The 24,098-nt window shown below is 31.8% G+C and overlaps 1 protein-coding gene across 2 annotated transcripts in view; it reads right to left on the bottom strand.

The window, feature by feature from the left end:
• Window positions 1-24,083, bottom strand: part of LOC143062961 (autophagy-related protein 9A-like) — a 36,456-nt gene extending 12,373 nt beyond the window's left edge. Inside the window, exons 1-15 of one of the 2 annotated variants that reach the window (XM_076234829.1) lie at window positions 23,982-24,083; window positions 21,384-21,516; window positions 17,589-17,697; window positions 17,156-17,299; window positions 16,195-16,330; window positions 15,796-15,898; window positions 13,744-13,843; window positions 12,688-12,737; window positions 10,717-10,801; window positions 9,820-9,919; window positions 7,962-8,002; window positions 7,471-7,533; window positions 6,752-6,826; window positions 1,304-1,454; window positions 678-812 (exon numbers count right to left, since the gene is read on the bottom strand). In XM_076234829.1, coding sequence (XP_076090944.1) covers window positions 678-812; window positions 1,304-1,454; window positions 6,752-6,826; window positions 7,471-7,533; window positions 7,962-8,002; window positions 9,820-9,919; window positions 10,717-10,801; window positions 12,688-12,737; window positions 13,744-13,843; window positions 15,796-15,898; window positions 16,195-16,330; window positions 17,156-17,299; window positions 17,589-17,697; window positions 21,384-21,495 — 1,404 coding nt within the window. In that variant the 5' untranslated portion in view covers window positions 21,496-21,516; window positions 23,982-24,083. The remainder of the gene's footprint in view (window positions 1-677; window positions 813-1,303; window positions 1,455-6,751; window positions 6,827-7,470; window positions 7,534-7,961; window positions 8,003-9,819; window positions 9,920-10,716; window positions 10,802-12,687; window positions 12,738-13,743; window positions 13,844-15,795; window positions 15,899-16,194; window positions 16,331-17,155; window positions 17,300-17,588; window positions 17,698-21,383; window positions 21,517-23,981) is intronic. The other variant, XM_076234830.1, reaches the window with a different exon arrangement.
• Window positions 24,084-24,098: the final 15 nt, after the last annotated feature.

The raw sequence follows: 24,098 nt of genomic DNA, 5'->3' as shown, positions 1-24,098 counted from the left end.
GTCAAAATCGTCATTATTAAACTTGACCTCCACTTTGTCATCAGTAACAACATATTAAAATTTGGGAAGCTTTGGTAGAACAGTTCATGTGTAAATGCACGGACACGACTGGAAACTCCATTTTTCAATCTTTCAAGAACCATAACTCCTGAACGGTAAAAGTCAAAATCGTCATTATTGAACTTGACCTCTATTTTGTCATCAGTAACAACATATTAAAATTTGGGAAGCTTTGGTAGAACAGTTCATGAGTAAATGCACGGACACGACTGGAAACTCCACTTTTCAATCTTTCAAGAACCATAACTCCTGAACAGTAAAAGTCAAAATCGCCATTATTAAACTTGACCTTCATTTAGTTGTCAGTAACAACATATTAAAATTTTACAAGCTTTGGTTGAATGGTTCATGAGTTAATGCACGGACAACATTTGATTGCCGCCCGCCCGACAGACCGCCCGGCCGCCCGACCGGCCGCCCACCCGCCTTACATCCCCAAATCAATAACCGACATTTTTGTCACAAAAATCCGGTTAAAAAGAGTTAATAGAATGAATGCAAATCTTATCTAAATATGTTATTGTTTTTTAAGCTTTTTTCACATATATCCCTTTTTGACCCTTTTTAATTTTCAACTGGTAAAAGATAGATCAATCTTGACTAAAATCGTCTCTTACCACTTTGTATTGAAACAGAAGTGAGAATTCATCTCTGACATTCTGTCTATGAGCATTTCCCTTCCAACTATCAGGCATGTAATGTATATGTGCCAATATAGTCCTCATTAGAATCTCTGGACAATATATCAAATGCTGAAATATATAATACATCAGTTATAAAATATAACTATCATAACATGGTATTCAGATAAACTTATTTTTGTATATTCAGTTTAAGGAATATATAAATAAATACTGACATTATTATACATAAATATCAAGAAAAAAGTTTTGACAAATCATTTCTAAAAACTCCAGAAATTATGATTAGTACATGTTTTGTTTCGCTTTACAGATCTAGATGTCCTGCTGATAATGTATTTGTTTCCTGTTTTATTTAGAATGCACATGCAGATACAAGTTGTGTGATCTATATGCTTACACATACAATTCTATATCTTTTTGAGTAAAGCAACTAAGTGAATATATTATACTGGTGGCATTCTTTTTTTTCTTTGATAAATGACCATCAAATGTTCAATATTCAACATTGTTTTTCCCATTTTTTCCCCCTAAACATTACATCTTTATTACATTTGATTGTATTCAATTTATACAGTTAGGAACAAGACAACAACACATACCTCATCAGGTATCAGCACTCTACAACCAGTCACAATTAAACCTGATATTGTCAATACAGTAAAAATATGTTCTACAGCCAGTACATCTTCATCAATCACAGTTAACACAACCAACACAGCTCCTATACTACCAGCAAAAAATGCTACATATCTGTACAGACAAATTTTAATCAGTTATAAAAATATCAATAAAATGCACACAAAAAAAACATGTGTTTGACATTATTTGTATACATTTACATCGTAGCAAGTCATTTCGATCCATGGCCATTTCCTACCTCTGCAATTTGGTACCCAACATTTACCATTTCGTATCCACGATAAAAAACATTTCGTACCACATGGACTATATACATTTTCACTATTTCGTATCTGAAATTTGTAAAGGTTCTGAAAAAAAAAGGCTATAAAACTTTTTAAGATGATCTTTTTTTTTAAATTTAACATAAATAAAATGCATCCAGCCGTTGTTTGTTTGCAGGATAAATCCTGAAGTAATGCTAGTCTTGAGACACCAGTACAGTGCCTGTCTAAGTTTTAAGTTTACAAAGTAACAAAATCAATCTTATAGCTAGTCATCAAGCTGTAACTAAAAAAAGATTTTAAAAAAATAGAAAAAGGTCAACGAGTATTTAAACCAAGAAATGAAACACTTATAAATCTTCCACAATATTCAATATTGCACACATTCAAATCTTCTATGTTGTACAAAATTAAATGCATGCAAACCTTCAATGAGGTATGAATTTGTATACACACAAATCTTCCATGAGGTACACAATGAAATACATATATAAATCTTCCATAAGGTACGAAATCGCCCACTTCAATGAGACAGTTTTTACCAAGAAATCAATCAAAGAGCAGAATGCTCTGAGGGATACGATTGCCATTGTTTTCATTGACAAATGTATAGCAGTTCTGCTAATTTTTCTTAAAGCAAATGCGTGAGATTTGGCCAAAATTGAAAAGATCAAAGAGAAAAAAAATAGATCAAAGGATAATGCCGCAAAAAGCATGAACATGCGTGAGTCTCACGCATTTTTGGCAGCCCTGCTATAGGTATTATTTATATAATAGTACTATTTTCAAAACTAATTCAACTGCACATGTAAAATGTAATTTTCGTAATCTGAATAGTAACTCAACTTTAAAAATAGCCAATCCCGGATCCAAGCTATGGTATGAGCAATGTACTTATTGTGTTTTACTTTTGTACTATCAATTCCAAGTTTACTTTCCACAGCAGTCACTGAGAGTGAGAGAAGAAATTTCACTTCATATCTTATCACCGTTAATTCTAGGAGGAACTCCATTTCTAACTCTTTAAATATTTAATTTCCTTTGGGTCAGTGGGCATGACTCCTTTCCGTACACACTCCTCTGTTTAAATTGCAATCGTTTTTATATAATACGATGTTTATCGACATCTAACAAGTTAATTTTTCTCAACGAGTTGTATTGTATTTTGATGGAAGTTACTTATGGAAGGGAGACAACTCAAAACGATAATATGGAAGACTCCATTTTACTGAAGGGGTGTTGTAGTTACACCTTTACGATGTGGACTACATTTATTTTAATTTAAATTATGCAAATGATTTAAAATTATGCAACAACAATAACCCTCAATAGCAGACAGACATAGAAAGGATCCTATGAGTTTCAAATTAATCAATGGAGTGGGGAATCCAGAGCAACCATTCAATCTGATACCCCTTGAAGTCAAGACAACTATACGCATGCGCATAATTACCTAAACAAACCAGCGACTTGTGATTTGGAACAAGAACGTTTATGAAATGATAATTTAACGTCCTAGATGGTTCTCCATTTCTTTATGAGAGCGCAATATCAAATATCAGTTTCATAACGGTGACATATAAGAAAAACCCCACTTCAGTTCTTATATGACAGAAAAAGATTGATCGGAATTCAGAGAAATCTCGCATTTTATCAAAACTGGGGAATTCCCTCTGACGTGTTTCTAAATTTATAATACTAAATATAAATAAAGCTTAATTCTGATTTTCCGTGTTGTTAAATACATATAAGTCAAGGGAAATATCAAACATAAAGATTATGAGAAAAACATTATAGGAAATTGTTTAAGTTCAATCCTTTTGTTTGTTTTTATCTTTTAAAGCAAGACAATCATAAGAATCTGAAAGTTCCTTTATTATTTAGAATAAAACGGTTGATGTGAGGGCATGGCCCTGAGTCAATGGTATAAGTCTACAGATTGATTGAAAGCAATTGTATCCTAAAACAATATAAATCATCCATGAGGTACGAAATGGCATACTTATAAATCATCCATGAGGTACGAAATGGCATACTTATAAATCTTCCATGAGGTATGAAATTGCATAAATATAAATAGTCAATGTGGTACAAAATGGCATAGATATATATCTTTCATGAGGTAGGCAAGGCATACATATAAACTGCCATGATACGAAATGGAAAACATATAAATTTTCCATGAGGTACAAATGGTATCTACATATTAATTTTCCATGAGGTACGAAATGGTCAAGATACGAAATGTTCAGGGTATGAAATGGTTTTTGCCACATTACAAAATGGCAGGTACAAAAATGACTATAATTACATATGCTGGTTGAAAGACAGGAAAAAATTTTGCCTAATACTCAATGTTTATTTTTCTGTGAATAGTTTTGTGTAAACTGTTTGATTTTGTTTCATCTTAAGTACATAGTGTCACCTGTTCTATTTTACTTGTCTTTTAAAAAACCCATGACATCTTTCTTCATGTACACTTATGCAGTTTGCGTAGAAAAAAAAGAATAATAGATGGACTATCTAATATTCTAAATATGAAATTAAGCTGTTTCAAAAGGATAAATATTGTAATCAATATACTGTATATTCAGAAATTATTGCAAGCATTTAATTGAAAAATGGACAAAAATGCTAAATTAGCTATTGTGATTTCAAGAAATGCTGCACAAATATCAGAATGTGCGTTCTTATTATTGTAAATCTCACACATTAATAAACTAGAGGCTCTTAAGAGCCTGTGTCGCTCACCTTGGTTTATGTGCATATTAAACAAAGAACACAGATGGATTCATGACAAATTATGTTTTGGTGATGGTGATGTGTTTGTAGATCTTACTTTACTGAACATTCTTGCTTCTTACAGTTATCTCAATTTATAATGAACTAGGCCCAGTAGTTACAGAGGAAAATATTTTGTTAAAATTTACAAAAATTTACAAAATTGTTAAAAATTTACTATAAAGGGCAATAACTCCTTAAGGGGTCAACTGACCTTTTTGGTCATGTTGACTTGTTTGTGGATCTTACTTTGCTGAACATTATTGCTGTTTACAGTTTATCTCTATCTAGAATAATATTCAAGATAATAACCAAAAACAGCAAAATTTCCTTTCAAAATTTCCAATTCAGGGGCAGCAACCCAACAACCAGTTGTCAGATTCATCTGAAAATTTCAGGGCAGATTGATCTTGACTTACAAAACAATTTAACCCCGTCTGAATTGCTCTAAAATGCTTTGGTTTCAGAGTTATAAGCCAAAATCTACATTTTACCCCTATGTTCTATTTTTAGCCATGGCGGCCATCTTTGTTGGTTGGCAGGGTCACCACACACATGTTTTAAACTAGATACCTCAATGATAATTATGACCAAGTATGGTTAAATTAAGATCAGTAGTTTTAGGGGGAGAAGATTTTTGTAAAAGATTAGAAAAAATTACGAAAAATTGTTAAAAAATTCGTAAGGGTTCCACGGAACCCGGTGTCTCGCCTACTTTTTCTGTTAATCGCAGACTCAACAAAAATGAGGAAAAACATCAATAAAAATTTCCCTCACGATACTGTCTTTTGATTGAAAGAAGCTTCCAAGTTTGAAAAAATCCAGGATAGTTTATGAATCTAATAAATGTTTCATAAACTTTAACTGCAGACTGTATGTAATGTTAACTGGAAGAAAAACTAAGTCCATTTATAAGTAAAATATGGAAAAAGTGAATTTTTTTTTTACAAAATTTACTTCTGAATAATATCTTATGATCAGAAATAAGCTTTTGTCTAAGTTTGGTAGAAATCCAGGATAGTTTAAGAACATTATAAAAATTTTAAAAACTTAAACCACAGAGTGAATGTTTTGTTTCTGGCAAAAAAACTAAGTCCATATATAAGTAAAATACGGAAAAGTGAAAAATTTATTTTTACAAAATTTTCTTCTTGATACTATCTTATGATCATAAACAAGCTTCTGTCCAAGTTTGGTACAAATCAAGGATAGTTTATGAAAGTTAATAAATTTTAAAAACTTTAACCACAGAGTGAATGTAATGTTTCCTCGCAGAAAAACTAAGTCCATTTATAAGTAAAATACGGAAAAGTGGAAATTTATTTTCACAACATTTTCTTCTTGATACTATCTTATGATCATAAACAAGCTTCTGTCCTAGTTTGGTACATATCAAGGATAGTTTATGAAAGTTATTAAAATTTTAAAAACTTTAACCACAGAGTGAATGTAATGTTTCCTCGCAGAAAAACTAAGTCCATTTATTAGAAAAATACGGAAAAAATGGAATTTTATTTTTACAAAATTTACTTCTGGATACTTTCTTATGATCATAAACAAGCTTCTGTCCAAGTTTGGTAGAAATTCAGTATAGTTTAAGAAAGTTATTAAAATTTCAAAAACTTTAACCACAGAGTGAATATTTGTGGACGCCGCCGACGACGACGACGCCGACGACGACGGAATGTAGGATCGCTTAGTCTCGCTTTTTCGACTAAAGTCGAAGGCTCGACAAAAATGACTATAAAGGACAATAACTCCTTAAGGGGTCAACTGACCATTTTAGTCATTTTACCTTATTTGTAGATCTTACTTTGCTGAACATTATTGCTGTTTACAGTGTATCTTTATCTATAATAATATTCAAGATAAGAGCCAAAAAACGGTATAATTTCCTTAAAATTGCCAATTCAGGGGCAGCAACCCAACAACCAGATGTCGGATTCATCTGAAAATTTCAGGGCAGATAGATCTTGACTTGCAAAACAATTTAACCCCCATGTCTGAATTGCTCTTAATGCTTTGGTTTCAGTGTTATAAGCCAAAATCTACATTTTACCCCTATGTTCTATTTTTAGCCATGGCAGCCATCTTGGTTGGTTGGACAAGTCATGCCACAAATTTTTTAAACTAGATACCCCAATGATGATTGTGGCCAAGTTTGGGTTAATTTGGTCCAGTAGTTTCAGAGGAGAATATTTTTGTAAAAGCTAAAGACGGACGACGACAACGGACGATGGAAGCAAAGTGATGAGAAAAGCTCACTTGGCCCTTTGGGCCAGGTGAGCTAAAAATGTACATTGATTTCTGAATTTAAAGTAGTATTATGGTAGAATCATCAATAAAGACAAATACATCTCTTACTTAGCAAGAATGATCAGTAGAGGGGATGTAAATGTGTCTAAGTACATATTGGCAGCTTCATAACCTCTGTTCAGCCTGAAAATACAAAACAAAGTATGTGTACAATTTAATGAAGTGAAGAGGAGCACTTCCTATTGGATAGTCTTATATACAGCTATAAATACATTCAAATATAATAGGTCAAAAACAAACTGAAGGTCAAGTTAAGATTTAAATTATTTTCACCATTGGTGTTGAGGAGTAATGGCCCCTTATTCATTAATGGCTGTTTTTGCATGATTAACATGAAATCTGACGAACTAATCATTTTCAAATTTATTAATATTGTTTTAAGACGAAATAGTGTAATTTTAGAAGATTTTCACATTTGCTACTTAGGATTGATTTAAAAAGGGTGCTGAATGCTTAATGTAGCTTATGTACAATGACTGGAGAACCTTTCAACTTGTCCTTTTTCAATTTCAAATGCTGTTTCTTGAAATGACAATAGCAAATAAATGTAAGGCAAATCTAATATGCTGTCACTTGGTTTTATTTCCAAATAAGAAAAGGTATTTGTAAACAATGACAATACCAATACCAATTTTTAGTCTTTGGTTTGACCCAGCCAGTGTTAGAAATCATGAAATGCTGCACTAGGGGCGAGCAAACTACCACAAGACCACCGAGTTGGTTTAATATAGAACATCTGATAACACATTAGGTATAAATAGAATTACCTGGCAGTAAACTCATGATCTAGTTCATTCAAATGTCTGACATATATTCTAGCATAATTTGACCTACAAAGAAAAAGATATTATATTCTTCACTAGCTAATGTGAAAATATACAAAAGGAAAAAATGTGAATAGCTCAAATAAGGATTAAATAAAGTTCTAGAATTACAGACGGACATTATTTTATTAATTTCATTAATTTTATTTACTACTTTGATATTATCTATGAAATCTATACCTTAAAGTGAACACAGTGCATTTGCTGGTGCTTACTTTTAAGCAATACAATACATAATACCGTAAGCTAGAAAATTTCAAAAAACATATGGCTATAATTTTCATTTGAACTTCTTACTCAAGTAGCAACATGGAATTAGTTAATCAGTCATTTTGAACATGTTACTATGTCTTCTAATCAATTTTCATTGATATCAAAAATGTAAAAATTTTAACAATAACAAAATCCATGAAAATATTATGATGAAAACTTACCATCTTCTAGTTCCAAGAACATTTGGTTGTCTTTTGATTAACTATTGGAAAGAAAAATCATGAAAGTCATATGATTTGGAAAATTTCGGTTTTTGGTGGGGTTCATATAGCTTAGTCTTTAGTTTTCAATGTTGTGTCTTGTGTACTATTATCTGTCTATTTGTCTTTTTTCTTTTTTAGCCATGGCGTTGTCAATTTTTTTTAAATCTATGAGTTTGACTGTCCCTCTGGTATCTTGTGGCCCTCTTTTACACTTTCTATCTTTATAAAAGTTTTTCTGGCAGTGCATGTGCTGAATACTATGTTTCTTTTTAGTATATTGCTTTGTTCATAAGTCAGGCCGTAAGTTTTCTCCTTTGAATTTTTTTGAATTTGTCATTACAAAGCCTATTTAAGCTCGCAATTTGCAGTATGGATTTTCTTCATTGTTGAAGACTGTACGGTGACCTGTAGTTGCTTCTTCTGTTTCATTAGGTTTTTGTTGAAATTTTTCTTTAAGTGGCAATTAAAACAAAATCTTTTTTCTGATTTTTATATTGAAAACATTAGACATTTTGTGCCATCAAAGTTATAAAAAATCAATTCATTAAAATGCTAGTCTACATTTTCTTCTTCATATAATTACAAGAAACACATTCGGTATCAATAAGTCAATCATTAGACATTACAAAACATTTCATTTTATTTTTCTTGATTCAAAATTAAAATTTTAAAAGAATATCTAAATATTTCACAAAGTAATGTTGAAAAATAACTTGAAGCAAATAATAGGATAATAATACACAACCAAGGCTTCCAAAAAACATTTGAGCCAGCCGGACATTTTATATCTGATCCCGATTTTAATCTCTAAGACTTAGTCACAAAAGGCAATTATGGTAATCAGATGGCCATTCCAATGATAATGACATTAGATTAAAAAACGATTTTAAACTTTTACTTTGCTATGAATTTGATGTTTGGATGTAAACTGTTAAATTGGCAGTGCATCATTCAAAGTGTGCACATCAGCGTGCTCATATCTGCCATAGACTCTTTATATGTGCAAAAAGACATGTCAAAAACTTTATTTTCGTTTTTAAAATCACGTTTTTCTAAAACCGGATGTTGACTTGACAATGGTAAAACATGGACCATAAACGGATACGTAAAATCGGTGTACGTTTACAAAGCATGACTGAGTGAAGAAGCTCTTTCCACGTTATTTCTTCAACAAAATACTTGAAATGAACGTTTAGATACAGGTATCAATGATAATTTTAGCATTTTGAAGAAATAAAGAATGCATAATTAAATTTCCCACCTTTGCACATGCGCACACGTGTTCGAGTTCATTCAACATAGTTCTGACGATTTTTCATTTAAACCTTTTAAAATTTTTCATCAAATCATGTAGATAAACTAATTTCTTATAATTTTAATCTTTTGGACTAAATCAATGAGCTACAAACCGCTGAAATGTAAGAAAAAAATTGTGAATAGACCGATCAATTTATACGATGTCCGGTACTGAACATAATTTACCTGTCACCTGAACAGGTAGATATCCCCTGTCCAACAACTAATTAGCCTTGATTAAAATTAGAAAGTATTGAAGTAGGGGTTGTTTTGATAGTAATTAATCATCATGTCACTTTTATGACCGGAAATGTGTGGATGTTAAAGGCAAAAGGTTGGGTCAAAAAGATCGTGAATTATGTTAAAATGACCGAAAAAGCCTTGAAAACTAAAATGTATATGACCGTTTCATGCTTTGCCCAGCCTGACTTTTACCGGACATTACACAAATGTCCGGAATATATGACTGTTTTGGAAGCCCTGTACACAACATTAATTTTAAACTCATAAATGTTCTTACTTCCGCATATCTGAAGAAAGAGTATAAAATCTGCCACAGAAAAATCACTGGTGACAGTATAAAGTTGGCTATTCCTATCCATAATATCCTTTGTGATAAACTGCAAAAGAAAACTTTAATACAAATATCTAGAAACAAGATAAAAATAAAATTTGTCTCAAAATCTATTTAAAAATAGAAGGTGTGAACAGTATTCATAATGACGCTAAATTGACAACAACACTAAAGTAAATGGCATCTTTTATTGGTCAAACTGTTAAAATGATTATATTGTGGCTAATAAAATATGCAGTTTACTTTAAAAGTGTTATTGTCAATTTAGCTGTATTTAATTTTTATCAGACAACCCTGCATACCATCTGGTATCCACTTTAGGGAACTCTACCAGCACAAAATATAGGAGACAGTATTTCAGCAGACCTTTAAAGTATTTATAATGGTAAACTTGATAATCTGACTTAAAATTTTAAATAACAAAAATTAATGTAATGAACTGTAAAAATGTTCATTTAATATCCAAGGAGTACAGGATATGCTTATCTTAATTACTCTATGCAATTCAAAAATTTATGTACAGCATTATGGAATTCAATATTATGGAATTTGATGGGACTGTCATACAAGAGAGAGGTTTAGCTAGTCATAAAATAAGGTGCAATCCACCAATTTCTTCACAAGAAAATGCCTGTACCAAGTCAGGAATATGTCAGTTGTTATCCATTCCTTTGATGTGTTAAAGCTTTTGTTTTGTTTTTTTTTATTAGGGACTTTCCTTTTTGAATTTTCCTCGGAGTTCAGTACTTTTGCGATTTTACTTTATTCCCAAAGTCCTACATTTCCATATAAAGCACAGACTGGTGTCTTTAAACAATTGAAACAATAACATTGTTTACTTACAACTGAGATAGATATTCTCTTCTGTGTTTATGTTTGTATTCTTCTTTTAGTTTCCAATTGTTTTCAAATGGAGACCATGGTCCCCCTGAAAGACATCATCATTAGTAATATAATATATACTGCACAATAGACAATGTAGAAACAGGAAAAACAGCTTCTGAGGAGATAAGCAAATCAAAATACCTGTTCACCCTCCAATCTATACAGATTCAAGTTAAACAATCATCTGCCTCATACAATTAGGTTACAGTTTACTTCATTAAACAGTACTAATGAAAGTCAACAATTTTATCTTAAAGGATGATTCAGTTGGAGTTTCTAAAAATTAATAGTTGATAAAAGTTTCATGTGTAAAAAGGTTCATTCTTTGAAAGAGCATTCCAGGAGAAATATTGTATGGTGTAAAATTACATCATTTAATAATCTACACTTAGGGCTATTCCAGAAAAAAATGTATTGGGGGGGGGGGGGGGGGGTTGGAAGGCACATTGTATTAATAATACATGGGTGATGGGTATCAGAGCAACTTTTCACACTATAATGCACTATAATTATCAATTACGATTGTCTAGGTGGCGGGTGCTGACAAAAACTGCCTTCCAACCCCCCCATACATTTTTTTCTGGAATAGCCCTTAGTTTTTTTCAGTTCTGCTAAATTCATTTTTCTCTCCTGTTATTGATATGACAGGACTTAAATGTTTTATTGCACATTTGTAATGAAATTAATTATTTCAAAATAAACCTACTTGTCAATCATACATACCTGCCAAGTTTTGAAAGTGCCCATGGGGGTTTTAGTGCGCAACAACAATTTCAAAGGTTACAATTCTTTGCGATGACTATTTTGCGTGTGCTGTTTTGTGGTCTAGAAAAAGTGTCATATTTGTAAGATGAGCTTACATGCCTTTTTCTAAATATTATTTGCATGATTCTAGTTATTATATATCAGTAGAAAAGATGAACACGTAGCTGCAAGACCAGGAATTAATTTCATGTGTAAGGATATTAAATAATTGTTGACTTTTCCAATTTAAAATTATGCACAAAGAAAGACCTTTATCAGGTTGGGAACAACACCTAAGGGTATCTCTGCAATGTAAAGACATTAAAAACCACTTTTTAAGTAAAAATGAGCACATTTTCTGATATTCATATTATTTGAAGAAACTTTTCCCAAAGAATTATACATCTTATGATCTATCTGGTATAATATGGTCAACACATGTCCAAGAATTTTGGTATGTTCTTGGCCTAATATATCATGTATATCTTCTTTATTTTTCAAAATAATTGGACCCTACATATAGAAAAGTAGTTTTAAATATAATGTCAGAATTTCCCATTTTTAAGTTAAATAAAAATCTACATTTTTCATTTTTATTTTTCACAGAAGTAAAATGACCTCTTGACTAAGGGAAGTCCCTCATTTAAGGGATTCCTCATACCGGTTTTTTTGTTTTGTCCATGTGAAAAATAAAGAATAGTACATTAAATGATTTGGTATTTTAATTAAATACATATCATTTAAAAATTTGTTACAGCAAGTGTAATTTCAATAAATTAGTAAATAAACTACTATTTATTATCTTTATGGTCGTACTGCATCATTGAAGTTTGTCAATCAGCCATGATTTTATTCTTATTCTGTGTCTGCCATGTTCACGATTTTAAAAAACAGAGGAACTCAACACAAGTTCAAAATCTAGGATGTTAGAATTATCTTGAGAGAAAACGTTTTTGATTGGCTGATTAATTAGATCATGAGAAACATAGAATTTGATTGGCTGAAAACGAATTTCTTCCTTGGACACAGTTCAAAATCGGCAACCATCATATTCTTCGTGAAGATTTTCACAAAATCGTGTTTTAGAGGGTTTTTCACGATCACGATCGTGCAATCGTGACAAAGGGTCAAAATCGTGTAATACACGCCTAAATCGTGAAAGTTGGCAGGTATGATCATACTTACAAAATAAAATTATATCTAAATTATACTTCAATCCTGTACTTAAAAAGGCACTGAAAAAAAAAAGAATTACAAACTATAACTATATCATTCAAATCACAAGTTACAAGTACTAATTTCTATCAGTTATTACATACTTATAACACAGGTTGTTTCCCCTTTTTTGACAATTATAGTCTGGTTCTATACCTTTTTTTCTACTGCCCATGCAAAGCATTAGTTAATAATTACATTAGATGTATGTTTCATTATTATACTTTATTCTGATTGGCTAACTGCACATCACATGTTATGCTGTAAGCAATTGCATTGCTCAATAAAACTTTTCATTCATGATAACACGTGGTCCCCACAATAAAGTTCACAGGTGAATTAAATAAAACAATAATAAAATTCGTGTTTTCATGATCATTGCTAAAAAAATGTAATTATAACTATTGAATGCTTCTTTTTGTAACATACAAAATGTACTTCGGTCAACGCTTTTACACCCCAATGAAGTTACAGAAAGCAGCATTCAATTCTTAAATAATATGTTGGTCAGTCCTTAGTCTTCTGTGTTGTGTTTTATATACTGTCCATTTTTATCAGCTCTTTGTCATGGCATTTTTAGTTTTTTTACAACTCATGAGTTAGAATATCTCTTTGATATCTTTTTCCTCTCTTTTGAAAGTAATATAGCACTAGGCGTTTTACAAAATTTTTAATCAAAAAAATAAGTATTTATAACAACAGTTTTAAGCTAAAAAAAAATTAAAATTAAAATTTAAGTGTTTAAGGACATGAATGCTTCCACTCAAGCTTAAGTCTCAAACATAAATGGGAAGGACGGAGGGTCAAGGGTAACACTAGTACTTAATGCTCCCTCTGCCTTAAGGCGGGGCATAAAAATCTTTATTTCTAATAACAAATAGCTGGCTTTTTTAACTTAAATAAAGAATATCTGTTTCATTTTCTATTTTGATTGATTATTTTTCTTCTAAAACTTTGTCAAATTTTTTTACACTTTTTATTAAAAACAGTTTATATAAGTTTACCATCCTATCCATATGTACTTACTATTGGCCAACAAATGGCATCTTAAATTTCACAGGAATCACTGACTTGTTAACCATAGCTATCATGTAGTTCTTAAATCTCAATATTCTGTGGTAAATATCTAGAAGAATAAAAAAACATAATATAACAAATTAAATGAATCAACATAAATTATAAAGGCAAATGAGTGGAGGACTCAAATTGCCATAAAATACAATACACATAATACACAAACTAAGAAAAAAAAGGAACATTTTACTGAATATTTATATAATATAATGCTATAACAGTTTTTAGTATTGTGATGCATAAAAGAAATAGCCCCAAAAGGGTTAAATTAAAACCTTTTCTTAGCTCTTCCTTATAATTATATGTACAATGTTAATGCTGCAAATATCCACTATTGATAACAACAATTCAGAGAAGTCTTACATTTTTATCACAACTGGGGAATTCCCTCTGACGTGTTTCTAAATTTATAAAAACACTAAATATAAATACTGCTTAATTCTGATTTTCTGTGTTGTTAAAAACACGCATACAAGTCAAGGAAAATATCAAACATGAAGATTATCAAAAGAACATTATAGGAAAGCTGTTTAAGTTCAATCCCTTTGTTCGTTTTACCTTTTAAACTAAGACAATCATAAGAATCTGAGATGGTCCTTAATGTTTAGAATAAAACGGTTGATGTGAGGGCATTGTCCTGAGCCAATGGTATAAGTCTACAGATTGCTTGAAAGCAACCGTATCCCAAAAACTTGAAATGGGTTGAAATATTTCTATATTCATTTTCTATAGAAGATTTCTTGCTATTGCACAATACTGTGCAATATAAGATGTATTGCTTTGGTGCAATATGGTGATAGCACAATAGTGTGAAATTGAAGTTTTCTTTCAATTGTTCAATACTGTGCAATTGATTTGAGGATTTCTTGCTTCTGCACAATACTGTGCTATAGGGCAATACTATGTAATTGATGATTTCCTGCTATTGCGCAATACTTTAAATAATTATTTACACATCATATTTGGTGTGTATCTCCTGCCATATCAGTATTTTTTCCTTTAATATACAAATAAGAACTATAATTCAATGGAAAAATGGAAAAATTTAAGACAAAAACAAATATAAAAAAAAAGTTACCCACCACCCCCCCCCCCCCCCTCCCATTCACCATTTTTTTAAACCCCTCTTTCAGTAACTACCCACAAACTCAATCCCAGCTTTCCCTTTGAGTTATGATACCTTGTTGTAAAATTTAAGAGAGATCTGTACACTTGACCTGAAGTAATTTGTCTGAAAACTAGAAAAATGCTTGTTTTTAGGCCCCTACTTCCTGAACGCTTGTGGCAATTACCCCCAAAATTCAATCCCAGCATTCCCATTGTGTTGTGATACCTTGCATTACAATTTTAGAGAGATCCATATACTTAAACACAAGTTATTGTCTGGAAACTAGAACTAGAAAAAAATTGTTTGTTTTTTGGCCCCTTTTTGCTCCTTATTCCTGAAACATAGATGCAAATTACCCCCAACCTGGTAACTAGAAACAGTCTTATTTTGACCCCTTTTTGGCCCTTAATTCCTAAACTGTTGGGACCATAACCCACAAAATCAATCCCAACCTTCTTGTAGTGGTTATGAACCTTGCGTTGATTTCTATTTACATATACTGAGGCTGACGATGACAACACTGATGACTACAGCGGGATACCAATATACGACCAAATTTTTTTTTATTTTTGCGGTCATATAAAAATGAAGTTGTATATTTTGATATTAAGTATATTACTATGGATTCATTATTATTTGCTGGATACTAACTTTTGTGGAGTTTCTTGGTGCAGGCCTAAGGGAACCAGGAACTTAAGTGCTCAACAATTACATTTTTTTCTATATGAATTTATGCAGACTCTGGCAGAACCATAATATCAAATATCCATGAGAAATTGGTACCCATGAGTCAGTTTTAGAGCCTTGTACATAACTTCAATTTGCTGTAAAATGAAGTAGCCCTACTTAAATTAATTGATTTGCTATGCTATAAATTTAGAGACGATCAATATTACCCAGCTCTGAAAGTTCTTGTTTGTGTATACACATTTGTTGTTCCTTCTGTACTTCTAATAATCTTCTTTGTATTTCATGCCAGGTTAAGTTAGCTAGTTCTACCTAAAAATACACAATACATGTATATATAATATATAATACACCCTAAAAGCACCCAAATATGAGACAATTTTGGACTACATCCAACTTGACCAATAAAAGTTTTACATGTAAACTGCATAATATTTTTCTTGTAAATTGAAGAACTAAATCACAAAACAACAGAATCAATTCCAGAAACATAATTTTATATTGAAATCTAGAACATCTATGCTATAATTCATTTTTTAGGAAGCATTTGAAAAGTAAAAAATATTTCATATTTATAAATTTTATCAGTTATCAAATATTTTACTTACTGCAGTTATCTTCAGAGCATTGTTGTAGAATGATCTTATTTCTGTATATTTGAAGACATTATAGATGACCTTCAAAGTTCTGAACACCCAGAATGCAAAAGCAACAAGAATACACACTATAATACCAAAGCTAAACCTGTTGAAAAACACAAAAATAAGCTTTAAGTTATGATGATTATTCCTTTACTACAAAAGTATTATAGAATTTAAGGTATGTAAAAGAAATTTTCAAAGATCAAAATTTGAATGACAGATTGATTAGTTGATTGTTAGTGTAATAAACATCATTTTCAGTATTATTTGCTTTATTATGACATACAGATCTTATTGGTAGAGGAAACAGGAGTATTCATGGAGAGGTACCAACCTTTTGCAGGAGAACTAACCATTCAAGTCAATTAAGATTGGGGTCAAACACACCTATCACGTGCAAAGTTTGAATTCAGTGTCGACAGGCTAGTGACAAAGTAGTTGAATTACTACACTCCACTACTAAAAATATCAGATTTATCCTTATCTCATAGCAAAAATTAATGATAAAAAAAATACATTTCAATAGGTTCAAACTGTGCAAGTAAAATTTCTTCTATTCTTAACCAACGTTGAGCACCACTGACACAAATAAGGCACTAAGAATAGAGAAATTCTAAAATTATCACGTTTTTCTTAAAATGTCCTGTATCAAGTCCAGAAAATGGCAGTTGTTATCTTATCCCTCGTTTTTGTGTGTCCTTTGGTATTTTTCACTTCAGTGTTTCTTTTGTTTAGTTGTTTTCCTCTTACAGTTGATGTTTTAGTTTGTAACCTGGATTTGTTTTTGTCTCAATTGATTTATGACTTTCAAACAGTGGTATACTACTGTTGCCTTTATTTTAGAGATCAGACATGAAACTACATTCAAAGTGAAAATATGTGAAAAATTAAAATAGAATATTGAAGGACTACTGCTAAATAAACCTACCTCTGAACACATTGATCAAGGGGGATAACTGCTTCAGGAATTGTGACCTTATGTGTACCATTGTACTTTATATTGGCAAACAGGACATCATAATCCACACAGTCAATCAGAAATATAGAAAATAAAACAACAAACAGGAACTGACTGAAAAAGAAAGAGAAAATTGTTTTCAATTTACTTTTCTTGTGCAATTTTTCGTTTTATCAAAAGTATTTGATGCAATAATTATTATCAACAATGAATTGAGTCCTGAAAACTTAACCATTTTAGTTATTGTAACTTTATTTGTATCATCATTCCAGGTTTCACTTTATGGTTTTACTTTGAATTAAGAAGATTTCTTTGGTTTGAAATGCACGCTACATTCTCAATTTTACAATCGTCTTCTGAAATACATATGTAGATGCCAACCCCTGTTTTGTGATTTACTTACATTAGTTGTAGTATATCTTCTATGACCATACAACCAAAACCTCCTCTTTGATGATAATTGTAAACTCTGGCAAAAAAATCATCCAAATTTTCTATGTGGTTCCATCGAGCTGAAAAAAATGTATTGCTTTTAAAATTAGTCAAGTAATATCAAATGTAAACATATTTACATGTAACTGTTTCAACACTGTTTTTCATTTAAAAAATAGTTGTTTCATTTTCAAATTGAATTGTACATTTAAGTGAAAATTACACCAGATCGTTTATTGTTTTTTGTTACAATAATGTATTTATTGTTATGTTTAAAAGTAAAGTTATTTTTTAGATATGAAATTTAAAAATTTTTGTTGCTTATCTTATTTTACTCATTATACATGTATGGCTGACAATACTGAGTCACATGACTGACAATACTGAGACACATGACTGCTACTATCATGTGATCTACTGTGGATATGTTATTTTCATAGGATTACAATCTTTGTGAATTTCATGGGTAAGTAAAGGTGAACCATGAATTTAACAGTCAAATAAGGTTCAAAGGTCTAATAAACATGTATACAATGAAGAATTTGGCAAAACCACAAAAACACAACTTTTCCTCAATCCATGAAAATTGCAATTGGTACTCATTGACAAGTAAATAAATGAATTCACGGTATGTAATAATCAAAGCGCTGTAAGCACTGTAGGCAGTTAACCAAAAACCAAGGCGAACATAATTATAAAAACTGTGGCAATGTTGCTTCAATTTTTTTTAAAGATTTAAAAGAACAAACATTAAACATTCATATATAATTGTACATTTATGTTCATTTAATGAATTAATCATTAAGGCAAATAATTCATATTTTATCAAGGTTTTCAATAGCAACGTATATATCAAGTATATTCTTTTTTCATGGTCATGATTCTCGAGTCAGCAGTGGTACAAATTCGCAATGATTGCAGTTCTTCTAGTTGATCGTAATTGTTCGTATTAGCTGACTGTTAGTATTTCAAGTTGACTTTAGTACGAGCTTGTAAAAGTATGAATGGACTTGCTTTCATGGAAAGAAAACTGAGTTTGTGTTCTACAGTACAAAAGTTATGAGACACAAATCAGACAAATGTTTACTACTACATGGATCAATAGTGAGGTCTGACTGACCTGTCCATAGTAAATGTAAATGACTCCCACTTTCAACCCAAGTCCATGATGTCTAAGTTTGGAATAAAATGACAGGTGTTATGTCTAGCAAAGTGATATGCATATGTGACGCCTATGAGATTGACCTTGTATGTCATTCAATCTTTTTGAAATGACAAACAGGAATGAATATGGTTTAGGAGTTGGTATCTCAATCTTTTAAGTTCTCAAAACACAAACAAGAGGGTGTGACTGACCCTAGGGACTACCCCTATTTTTCATTGGTTTAATTCAAGGTTAGGATCTCGACTGTTTCCAATTTCTCAAACAACAGGAGGGGTGGGTGACCACATGGACTTCCCTATATTTTATTTGATTTGTTATTTAGTCCCATACATGAGTATAATATGGTTACGTGGTGAGGATCTCAACTGTTTCCAAGTTCTCAAACATGAGGGTGCAGTGACCCTAGGGACTCCCCTATAATTCATTTGATTTGTTATATTGTCCAATACATGAATATATATGGTTAATGGAGGGGATCTCAACCGTTTTCAAATTCTCAAACAGGAAGGGGTAGAGTGGCCCCATGAACTCCACCTATATTTCATATGATTTGTTATATTGTCCCATACATGAATATATATGGTTTAGGGTTGGGGATCTCGACCGTTTCCAAGTTCTCAAACAGGAGGGGTGGGATGACCCACAGGGACTCCCCCTATATTTCATTTGATTTATTATATTGTCCCATTCATGAATATATACGGTTTAGGGGTGGGGATCTCGACTGTTTCCAAGTTCTCAAACAGGAGGGGTGGGATGACCCACAGGGACTCCCCTATATTTCATTTGATTTATTATATTGTCCCATACATGAATATATATGGTTTCGGGGTGGGGATCTCGACTGTTTCAAAGTTCCAAAACAGGAGTGGTGGGGTGACCCCAGGGACTCCCCCTGTATTTCATTTGATTGGTTATATTGTCCCATACATAAAAAAAATATGGTTGAGGGGTGAGGATCTCGACTGTTCCCAAGTTCTGAAGCAGGAGGTGGTGGATGACCCTAGGAACTTCACCTATATTTCATTTGATTAGTTATATAGTCCCATACATGAATGTATATGGTTGAGAGGTTGGGATCTCATCCGTTTCAAAGTTATCAAACAGGAGGGGGTAGAGTGCCCCAAAGGACTCCACATACATATAATTTGCTTACATTCAGGTATCATATAATCTAGTTGCACTATACGTGTAAAATAAGAAACTTCCAGCTATTTTAACTGACCCATCAAAATTGAGAAAAAAAATACCCATTTAGTAATATGTTTGTAAACACTTTACAAACATCTAACTTGCTTTACCAACATTTATTACTGATATTTAGAAAATTTATACTGTCACCAGGACCATATATATTGTTAGATATACTGTTCTCAGCTGTCACAAAGACTCACATTGTATTGAATTTTGACATTAAAATTTGTCAAAAAGTAATTTTGAGTTTCCTATGGATACCTATGGATCTTCAGAACGCTGGCACTGTTGCACCATTATATTCTGCTCTACTTCATCATCAGTGTATTTAATTGTACGTTTCTCACATTTTCAGTACAAAATATTTTCTGTTTTTTCATTCTTTTACATATATCTTTCGGTTTTCAATTCTAGTGTTTATATTTATTTACCATGCAAAGATGTATTTTGTCATCTGTCTGATTTTTTTAAAAGTTCAAAGATCGCAAAAATCCGGAATTACCCATATCCGCTTACGGAATCGGATCCGATATTAGAATTTTCTTCTCATGTCAGCCATTTTGTTTTCAATGTTGTTTTTGTCAGATACAATTTTACTCAAATTTACACATTATTTGTCGGCGATTTTCTGTATAAAGCTAGCGGTTGAACAAAATAAACATCGCTGTCATGAATAATAATGCTAAAAACAAGTTTTGAGATCGTTTATTAGGAGACTTTGGTAAAAAGGTTTGCAAAGTTATTTTTTTATTTCCTCTCAAGTCGTGCATGTCGAGCGTAGCTAGTAACCATGCAAGTCGAAAGTCCGACTGCAAAAGTGGAAGTTAGCAGACCTCGGACAAATGCTAATTGAACCCCTGCCTCCAAATTGAAAAGATACAAAAATTTCGTCTTATAATTTAAAATTGCCGCCAACAGCATGAACAATGGAACTTATTTTAAGACTACTGACGTAGTTGACTACGTATTGACGACAAACAATATTCCTACGACTTTTGCAATTTTGGAAATCTAAACTACTTGCCTTTAAAAATTTTCGGCGATTAAACATTTCATACATTTGTTCTTTGACAGCTTAGCCAAAATCTCAGGGGATAATAAACTACATAAATTTTCCTAATGTGCCCTACTTCCTATGTGCAACTTCAAAACTTTTGGATAAATCGACGATCATTTCAGGTTTTTCTGATCATATTTTTTGTAATTAAGAATTAAAAGTATGAAAAAACTGTCCAATTAGTTATGAATAACATAACATCCAGCTAGATAATAACAATGGCACATATTTCAGTATTTATTGGGTAGAACACAAATCTAGGGTGCTCGCATAAGGCAGCTTAACTGCCTAAAAATAGTAGCTAAATTTGTATATGCTACTTTCTGTGAAAACAAAAACAAGTTACATACTACTTTCTGGAACAACATGAATCATAAAATCCCTATCATGTGATGGAGCTTCATCTGTTTCATCATCTTCAAATGTGGCTAACGCCTGGTACGGTGTCTCATATTCAGCCATGGTCACTCGTATCACTCATGCCTAATAAAACAAATATGTTTAATCTATTATTCAAATCTTTAGCTACAGTAATTTTATCATTCAGTCGCATGACTTAAACAAGTGATTTCATAATCATTCCTTATTTACATGTATGAAAATTTCCAGTAACCACCTACACAAGTATATTTGTGTAGGTGATAAACTTTACAAAAAAAGAGATGATGTCAGCTTTCCAATTGTGAACTTTTCATTTTTAAGTAGCAACATTCCAGCAACACCTGCATGCAGTGTATATATCTCCCAATTGATACGATATTCCCTTGCTTGCATTTCCTATCATGATTTTCTTGATAGAGGGCTGCTGCTCACAAGGAAGCTATTAAACCAAGAGTTCCAAATGGTGAAGTAGAAATCATCACTTCGTAAATTTTACGGACGCCATCATGAATTGGTTGATCATTATGGAGAATAACCGTTTCACAAATGATATTGGATATATGTTTCTTAGGTCGTAACTACAATCCCCTTACTTTTCATGAATGTGACCTAACGAATTAGACTATTTACCGGGTTTGTAATCACATAAGCAACACGACGGGTGTCACATGTGGAACAGGATCTGCTTACCCTTCAGGAGCACCTGAGATCACCTCTAGTTTTGCTGGGGTTTGTGTTGTTTTTTCTTTAGTTTTCTATGTTGTGTCATGTGTACTATTGTTTGTCTGTTTGTCTTTTTCATTTTTAGCCATGGCGTTGTCAGTTTATTTTCGATTTATGAGTTTGACTGTCCCTCTGGTATCTTTCGTCCCTCTTTCATGTCTTCTTCGATCTCCAATTTACAAATTTCATAAATTTGACACTTCACAACAACTTTTTCTGCAATTTGCTTACACATTAGGTCAATGTAGTACCTTTCTATTTATATTACTATAACACACCTGCCAAATCACCAGCATTTAGAGCGTGGTTGAAAGTAAACTGTTGTAGGATGAAAATTTGGTAAAACATTTTATGCCTTGAGAATTTCAGGAAAGGTATCAAAAGTAATAGGTACTTTGTGACAGGACAAATATTAAAGCCCTCCCCCTTTTTTTTCAAAAGTCCTTTATATTTTGTTTTCTGTTTTTTTCTGTAAACTATGAACATATGTATACTATAAATAACGTGAATTTGCTATTTACTATCAATTGCAAGTTTACTATCAATGTCGATATAGTCATATAGATTTTCAATACATCAGTAACAACTGCGGATCGTAAACTTGGAATTGATAGTTAATAGCAAATACACTTTTTCTATAGCCATGATAATACATGTATATGTATGAAAATAGCATAAAAAAAAACGCTAGTATAATAAATTGTCCTGCCCCCAAATACTTATTTTATTGCTACATGTATTTGTACATTTAAACCATCCTATATATTTTTGTTTCCATTATTTCAATCTTTCAATTATAAAATATTTAATACTGTCATTATACACAAGTGAGTTAAAATAATTCTAACATTACAGCAGGATGGTGTAAGCAAGCTTATTTTAATTAAACATGTTTAAACAAAATTAACTACCATATACAGCTTCACAAAATATACTCAAGGGCAAAGATGCTAATTCATATTACTGTTTTTCTTTAGGTACAAATATAATGTAATAATACATTTAATTTGTACCAAACAATCCATTATCATACATGTATTAAGTTATTTTGGGTTGGATTTATAATTCATAAAGTCCTTACTATACTTGAGGTTGTGTGTACAGATTTTTTATTAGGACTAAGGTGTCATTGTGCCTTTCGAGTGGTACCATGGTTCATGTATGGTGCAGTCCGGTGTATCCGCGCACCTAAGACTTATGACTTCACTTCATTCAACTGATAAAACCAACCAATAATGGTACAAGTTTATAGTGGTACGAGTTCTGAATGATACGACTTCCCAGTGGTACGAGTTAACTTTTTTGGTACGAGTTAACTTGGTTTGAGTTTTCGTGGTACGAGTTAACTTGCTTCCAATCACAGGATTTCAGTTATAAATTAATTCTTGAACTTATCAATTATATTCTTTTTTTATCCCTTTGGAAGGCTAAAACAACAACAAGAACGATTATGTATGTGCTACTGTGTTGATAGGACATAATCAGCTAATGCACGATATCAAGGGCTGCGCGGACACCGGGGACTACACTGTACATTTTTTTGTGGATATGTGAGTCACAGCTGTTGTTTGTTTATTCATAATTCAGTAGGAACTGGATGTTTACAGTACACAATAAAGAGCACTTAGTAGTCAATTTTCATATATATCTGAGACAAAAACGATTCTATGGTAAATTGATAAGAGCAGCTATAATTGTGATTCATAAATGGGGATATTATTTTAATGATCTTCAACAACCTGTTAAAGGATTCCAAGTTAACCTATAAAAGTCATTCAGATTCAAGTATAAATAAGTGATGTAATCAGATGTTGTTTCTTTTCAAAGTAAAAGATTATTCATACTCTCATTCTTGCAGAAAAAAGAAATATATATGTAGATATTATGTCAACATCTCAAATCATTTCGTCTGATCAAAACAAACGTCTACGTCATTTGCGTGTTTGATTGATCAGAAAAAA

Source organism: Mytilus galloprovincialis, chromosome 2 (genome assembly GCF_965363235.1).
Source record: "Mytilus galloprovincialis chromosome 2, xbMytGall1.hap1.1, whole genome shotgun sequence".
NCBI classification, from domain to species: domain Eukaryota; kingdom Metazoa; phylum Mollusca; class Bivalvia; order Mytilida; family Mytilidae; genus Mytilus; species Mytilus galloprovincialis.
Note: the sequence above shows the minus strand (reverse complement) of the source record. Positions and strands in the feature narration are given on the sequence as shown.